Genomic DNA, 7,293 nt, shown 5'->3' with positions numbered 1-7,293 from the left:
GCTTTTCAATGACGAACTTCGTTGTCATAATTTATAAAATGGCTCGTCCTAGTGCTACGCCAAAATTGTGGCCTCATTAAATCTAATTTGTAATTTTCTATTAATACAATTTTATATTAGCAAAATCTGTAGCCTATTTTTTGAACAATCACATTCAAATGTACAGATGTTCGCATGTCTTATTTCACAAAATTTACATATCAAAAGACCAAAATGATAGGAAACACAATTTGTAATTCATAGGTCACAATCCGTCTTATAAGAAGCAACAATGTTCAACACAACTTGGAGCTACCAGTAACAAAAATCAACAAACTTGGACCTACTTAGTTGTACATGTAAACAACTAGCAACCAACTATTGATAAAACTAGACATAGTTCAACTAAAAACCAAATTTCAGAACAGAAACATCCTACAATAGTTCACTGTTGGTGGCTTAGTAACTTTATGACCCTGGATTGTGTTGACCCTGGTTGAAGCTCAATAGTTGGCGAAGGAGACCATGCATTTCTTGTGATGTCTTCTTTAAACCCTCTATTTCCTCAGAATGTTTTACCCTTGAAGTTTCTGATTCCATCTTCAAATTATCCAACTCTTGTCGAAGTTCTCCTTTTTCTTGCTTCTCATTCTCAAGCTCAACCTGAAGATCGTGGACCTATAAATAAACATAACTTATTACTTCATATCTAGACATGCACATATAGAGAAATAAGAACAAGAACATAATTAATTGTAGCTACTTTCAGCTAGTTGTGCTGCTAGTCAAGAATGGAATATGATCTGCTAGTTGTGCAAAAAAAGGGGCTATCAAAATAGTTTTAAATTTTCTAGATACTGTCAGCATTAATTCTAGCTACTTTCAGCTGCTCTTGTTGTGTGTACAATTGTACAGTAATGCTATAGTAACGTATGAGAGTAGATACCAGCAACCTAGAACCATTTATTCGTCACCTAATACCCTTATCGTTGTCCATGTACAGTACTTAGTACAACATAATAAGTAGTGGCAGCAGCCGTAGCCACTAATTCTCTCAGTCAAACAAGATGTTCTCTATGTCAAACCCTTTAGAAAAAGTACATGTTGCATGTACAAATGATCCAAAGAAAGAAGGGAACATGACTGGTATGTGAAACACTTGTACCTGTGATGATATTGCACCTCTAGAGGTACTCTTGGAGGCTGAACAAACACCTGCAACACGAAGAAAAGTAGTTGATTTGACAACCTGAGAAACAGTTTCTTTTGCTGACTTTGGTTCCTGTCCATCTTGTACTGGTTCACTCATAATGCCTTCCATATCATCCTAGCAAAATGACAATAGTAGATGTTTCTTACATGGTATTATTGATGTATACTTTATGTAGAGAAGGAATAAAAGTAAACAATCACTTACAATTGCTTTCTGTACAGACTCGGTAAATCCAATTGTTTTGCCACAATGGAAGTTATTGAATAGATCAATTGAGGTGGGCTTTACATCTTTGAATATATCTTTCTTCTAAAATAATTGCAAACAGTAACAAGCTATTATCTTGAAACAAGAACATGGTCTCAAGAATAGTGATCATACACATTATTGTTTCATTTCTTACCACAACATGGGCCTGTGCAATGTAGCATCGAGATCCAGTGCGCTGATGTAACCGGACATTCTCTCGATTTAGTTGGTTTTTGGTACACTTTTCCTGCATATGATACATGAGTGACATGACACAAGAAAGTATCTGGATAATATAAAAGATTCAATGCAAGATAGCATGAATGCAACAAGATGAGATGTTGCGTCTTCAAGAAAACATTGATAATAAACAGTTGTATTGCTTATAGGGGAAGCTCTTAAACATTTAAGAATGGCACCGTATACTGTGTAAAACGAACTTCTGTGCTAACCTGCTAAAACATGTTGAGGGCCTTTAGATCCAAAATCAAAGGATAACCTTAATCCAACCTCATAATCTTGGCTTTTTTTTCCAAAGAACCCCTCCTCCTGTTGTTCTCCGCCTGCTGCCAGCGGGCGGCACCGCCGTTCTCCGCCGCCCCACAACGATTTTCCCCGTTGATCCCCTCAGGAAACGTGAATCCGTCGATTGCTGCCGGCCCACAACGATCTTCTCTGGCACCTATCATGGTCGACGCCAACCCACCCAAATCATCTTGGTGCGCTGCCATGGTCGACACCGACCTGCCTCGATCTTCTCCAGTGCCTGCTGGTCTAACGAGTCCTTCGCCACCTGCTGTTGTTCTCTCTATCCCCAGCCCTTCGATCCCGGCCACATAGAGCTCAACTCCATGGATCCCGCACATCTCATTTCATCCTTTGGAACACCATTCTGTTTGGGTTTAGATAACAGAGTTCAGCAGCACTCAAGCATTCTGTTTGGGTTTACATAGCAGAGTTTAGATCAGCAGCGTTCAACATTCTGTTAAGTGCACCACCACCACTCCATCAGCAACATCGAAGAAAACCAAAGCAACAGCAAGTAGTATCAGCGGCGTGTATCAGTAGGAGCACTGAAGAAAATGGTTTTGTTCTGGCAGCAGGGGGCGATGGGTCTATTTGGTCCAGTACTTTTCTTTCGTCTTCTATCCACGATAGCCATATGCTATTTGATCTATGATACAAATTCAAAATCGCAGCATTTTTCTTTCAATTTGCCTTCATGTTTGTCTGAAACATGCCGTTTAGATTATTTGCTGAAACGTGTTGTTCAGAAAACGTTTGTGTTCGTCTTAACAGTTCTGAAACGTAAATGTGTCGTTCAGAAAACATGGAAATTTGTCGAGCGGTTTTCCTTTTTGCTGATTGTTTGTGTGGAAGTGCTGGTGGCTGGCCTGGCGTCTTCTAGGTGACGATGAGCAGGGAGCGACAGGACTGTTTGGCCTCGAAGGAGAAAATGTTTTGGCGGATAGCAAAATAGGAGAAAGTAGTGGTTCTTTAGAAGAAAAAAAAGCCAAGAATAGGAGGTGGGATTAAGTTTATCCTTTGATTTTGGATCTAAGGGCCCTCAACACGTTTTAGCATGTTAGCACGTGAATTTGTTTTACACAATATACATTGCCTTTAAGAATATTTAAGCTTATAGGGGAATGCTTTAATCTACAGTGCCAATAGATGATATCTTTGTATATGGAGATCCACGTCCACATCGGATCTTCCCTTCCCCAATGCCATCTTCTGTGATATAAAAGTTGAATATGACGTAGAACAAAAGATTTTCAGTTCTGATGAGAGAGCTGTATATGAAGAAGCCCTGAAGCATATCACTCAAGAAACGAAGGAGGAAGATCTGCCCAAAGGTGGTATGTCAGTTTTACTACTTAAGCATCAGAAAATAGCATTGGCGTGGATGCTTTCGAAAGAGAATTGTTCACATTGTCGAGGTGGAATTTTGGCAGATGATCAGGGTGTTGGGAAGACAATTTCAACGATTGCCCTTATACAGAAGGAGATGGTTAAGCAGTCTAGGTTCATGACTGCTGGTTCATACAGTACAAAGTTTGTCCCAAACAGTGATTATGACAATGGCAGTGATGTTGTGATTAGCATGGACAAGAAAGAACCGAAAGATGAACCCTTGAATGAGCTAGATGGTTCTGCACGATTGCATGTCGCCAGCAGTCTTAAGCTCTGTGATAGTAAGCCAAACACTGCTACTGATAAAGCTGAACCTAAGAAGAAGGCCAGAGTGAGGTACTCTGCATCAAACTTGAGGTCGAAGACTAGACCAGCTGCAGGAACAGTGGTCGTCTGCCCTGCTAGTGTGCTTAGGCAGTGGGCTAATGAGCTCTCTGTGAAGGTTATGGAAGACAATAAATTGTCAGTCTTGGTTTATCATGGAAGTTCAAGGACTAGAGATCCTAATGAGTTGGCAACATATGATGTTGTTGTCACCACGTATATGACTGTGGCAAATGAAGTACCTAAAGAAAATTCTAATGATGAGCGAAAGAAATGTGAAATGGACGGAATATGTCCAGAAATTTCCATCGGCAGCAAAAGGAAAAAGCAGAGCAAGCCAAAGAAGAAAAACAAACCTAGCAATTCAGAAGGTGGCCCACTTGCCAGGGTACGATGGTTCAGAGTTGTGCTTGATGAAGCTCAAACAATAAAAAATTACCGGACTAAAGTGTCTAGAGCTTGTTGTGGACTGAGGGCACAAAGGAGATGGTGCTTATTAGGAACACCTATACAAAACAAAATTGATGATCTGTATAGCTATTTCTGTTTCTTGAAGTATGAACCTTACTCAAAATTTAGTAATTTCAAATATATGATCAAGCACCAAATTACTAGAGATTCAGATCGTGGCTATAAGAAACTTCAAGCTATCTTGAAGATAATTGTACTGCGGCGCACAAAAGGTAAGTAGTTCAACCATAAATAAATAACTAGCGCACGTCCCTTTCCCTGGCCACTGGCTGAGTGTCTGAGGCTATGAACATAAAGCTTTAATAGATCAAATTCAGCTAGCAACAATACTCAAGCTTGTTAAATTTATATTGACTGAAAAGAATAAATGAACACTCACGAACCAACCAATATTGGTATGGTGTCCACAATTAACATTAGAAGCTCAAAGGAAATATGTAACAAATTCCAGCATCACTAACTGACTATGTTCAAAAGGAGAATGTAGCATACCTTATCTAATTAATTTAAACATATTATAATTTAATTGGCATACCTTGTGCTTTGCGTCTGACCACATCTCCACCAATGCTTTCCATTGATCGTCTGTCATATGTTTAACTGGCGATGTGGTCCTCACTTGATTTGCTGGTATACCATTGAAATATTTTTTTTCAGCTGGTACCTCATCTGTCGTTGTCCACCCTTGAGCAAATCAGCACATGCGGCTTTGATTGCATCATTGTTGGTGTCCATGGTGAATTGGGCCTAGTAAAGAGCATAAATGGTAGAATTTCAAAAATGCAAAAAAGTTGAATGATATTTGAATGGAGTAACATTGAATGATTTAATTTCACTTACAGCAACTTTGCCGATATAGTTTGTAACAATTGACTTATCCTTCTTGTACTCTTTTCAATGCCGGAGGATGGGCATTTGCTGCCTAAGTATAATCCCGCCCTCTGATGCAAGTTTGGCAGCTTGCATAGGTGCTTCTGGCCGTATCTTTCCTTCAGCAATGTGTATGGGGATGTTAGTGCATAAACCTCTACTTATCCTATCCAGTTCTCTGCCCATACTTCTATTCCTTTTTCCATTTGGATCTATGGTTGCCTCAAGTGCACCTAATGAAATCATATAAATCGGTTAGTGTCAATCTATAAGTTGTTGTTTGCAACACACAATCAGGTTATGTATATAATGAAGCCAGAAGAATTGTAATCATGGAATTGTAAAGATGATATTGCTAATCTAGCCAGAAGGACATTAATCATGGAATTGTGATGCTTAATGGTTTGTTACAAATGGAAAAGTTATCTCCAGTTTTGAGCCACACTCATTATTATGTTTACTGATTACCAGAGTAATAGGACACATGATAGTATGTAACTAATCATTGTATGAAAACAAAATGAAAATAGATTGCATTGCACAAATTAGATAGAATCACTTGTTGTTCTGGTCCTGTTGAGGGGTGGATGTGATAGTAGAGATGCCTAAGGTTTCGACTTGTTGTAGTTCTGGACTGAAAGTTAAAGCCAAATCCCTTGTATTCTGCCTAGTAAATCTTGTAGGTTCATCTTGTTGCGCAGGTGCCAAGACCCTCTTTAATCTGTTTCTCCGGTTTGTTGCACAATTGTGGAAAAAATATGAACCACATTAGCAAATTTGTATGCTGAAATGTACAAGGAAATTAGATTGAAGAAATATCTACATGCGACGAAAAATAATACCTGATTGACTTCCTCATCTTCAGAACCTTCACCTTCCTGGACCTCATACAAAGATCCAGATTTTTCACGAGTGTCAACCTTGCTCTTTGCAGAAGTATGGTTAAGTATTGACGCTAGTGTAGTGACACCAAGTCTTTGCAACTTTTGGTTATTCCTCATCAAATTCTCAGCTCTCAATTTCTCATATTCTGTTAGTGGCACTTCTGCACATGAAATAAAAATTATTTGTGTACTAAATATGATGGTCAATAGATGTACATGCATCATTATCATTGACCCCATGGAAACCTCTATATATGATTTGTTCAGGGAATGTCATGTGTGCCTGCAGCGAGCACGCCACTGGCCTGACGCCAGGCACGTTCTTTCAATTTTTTAATTGGCTCTATGCTATCAGTCTCACCCACCCCACGTGCAAGTAGGCAACTAGATGAAAGTTCCTTTTATTTAATCTACAAAGTGCATAGTGCGGCTATTTAGTTTTTTTAATCTTGCCCAAGCCCTAATTAATTCATTTATCAAACATGACTCCAAATCATATTGATTATCATGTATTCTAGGAATAGAAAATATGATTATGGTGCACACAAGCGAAAGAAGAAACAAAGATTAGAAGCAGCAGCTCAATCTCAAAAGGGTGCTCTGGATAATTTCAAAAGTGAAGGGTCAGCTAGCAAATGAGGGTTTCAATGATTGGCATCACCTTGGCATTAGACTTAAAGAGCATGAAAGTGGTGCAGAACATCTTACAAATATGGCTACTTGGTATGACTTGCAAATTGAACCAAGATACTAATGGGAATATTTTAGGATTGATTGAAATGCTAGCTGAATTTGACCCAATTCTGCAACAACATGTTCAGCGCATCAATAATGATGAAATTCATGTTCATTATCTTGGCCCTAGCATTCAGAATGAGTTACTAAGTTTTCTTGCCACTGCAATTAGGTCTGAAATTTGAAGACTGGCACTGGTGCCTGTATATGACCACCCTACAAGGACGACCTCTCCCTCATCATCCCAATGCAAGATGTCAAGAAATTACCTGTTGGTTTGGTTGATTTTGCTGTAGTTTTACGCCCAGGCGCCATGGTGGTCTCTAGATCGAGCAGCTGAGCCGACGGGGGAGTGGATCCAGCAGACTCGCCGATGTGCGAGCAGGAGCGTGAGCGATGGGGGAGTGGATCGAGCAGAAGACGGATCGATGGGGGAGTGGATCGATGTGCGAGCAAGAGACGGATCGATGGGAGAGTGGCCGGCGTGGGGAGGGACCTGTAGCCTGGAGCTCCGATTTACCTGGGGACGTCGTGGGGAATGGGGAAAGTGTTCGTCTAAGTTCTAACCGCAGGTTTTGATCCATATAAACAGACAAACGTACTGAATAACTACTGTATGCTGTGCTAGGTCGTCACTAAGTGTCATGTAGC

At 39.9% G+C, this 7,293-nt stretch overlaps 2 protein-coding genes across 2 annotated transcripts; both read right to left on the bottom strand.

Annotated features, from left to right (window-relative positions):
- Positions 1–259: 259 nt before the first annotated feature.
- LOC103647253 (uncharacterized) lies at positions 260–4,837 on the bottom strand. Its single transcript, XM_020549346.2, has 4 exons — positions 4,689–4,837; positions 1,596–1,688; positions 1,145–1,306; positions 260–657 (listed from the first exon to the last, which is right to left on the bottom strand). Exons 1-4 carry the CDS (start codon positions 4,743–4,745, stop codon positions 448–450), a joined length of 522 nt encoding a protein of 173 aa, XP_020404935.1. The 5' UTR covers positions 4,746–4,837; the 3' UTR covers positions 260–447.
- Positions 4,838–5,578: 741 nt separating this feature from the next.
- On the bottom strand, positions 5,579–7,069 carry LOC109944323 (uncharacterized). Its single transcript, XM_020549045.2, has 3 exons — positions 6,912–7,069; positions 5,866–6,068; positions 5,579–5,767 (listed from the first exon to the last, which is right to left on the bottom strand). The coding sequence occupies exons 1-3, from the start codon at positions 6,955–6,957 to the stop codon at positions 5,579–5,581; spliced, it is 438 nt and encodes a 145-aa protein (XP_020404634.1). The 5' UTR covers positions 6,958–7,069.
- Between the last annotated feature and the right edge of the window lie 224 nt (positions 7,070–7,293).

Source organism: Zea mays, chromosome 2, assembly GCF_902167145.1.
Source record: "Zea mays cultivar B73 chromosome 2, Zm-B73-REFERENCE-NAM-5.0, whole genome shotgun sequence".
In the NCBI taxonomy this organism is placed as follows: Eukaryota; Viridiplantae; Streptophyta; class Magnoliopsida; order Poales; family Poaceae; genus Zea; species Zea mays.
The sequence above is the reverse complement of the archived record's forward strand: the minus strand, read 5'-3'. Positions and strand labels throughout refer to the sequence as shown.

Coding starts and splice junctions, on each gene's coding strand:
- LOC103647253 (XM_020549346.2), bottom strand. CDS start 4,745: ATGACAGACGATCAATGGAAAGCATTGGTGGAGATGTGGTCAGACGCA. Junction 1,689..4,688: donor GGTCAGACGCAAAGCACAAG/GTATGCCAATTA, acceptor TATCATATGCAG/GAAAAGTGTACCAAAAACCA. Junction 1,307..1,595: donor TTGCACAGGCCCATGTTGTG/GTAAGAAATGAA, acceptor TCATTTTGCTAG/GATGATATGGAAGGCATTAT.
- LOC109944323 (XM_020549045.2), bottom strand. CDS start 6,957: ATGGCGCCTGGGCGTAAAACTACAGCAAAATCAACCAAACCAACAG. Junction 6,069..6,911: donor AAAATCAACCAAACCAACAG/GTAATTTCTTGA, acceptor TTTCATGTGCAG/AAGTGCCACTAACAGAATAT. Junction 5,768..5,865: donor AAGATGAGGAAGTCAATCAG/GTATTATTTTTC, acceptor TTTTTCCACAAT/TGTGCAACAAACCGGAGAAA.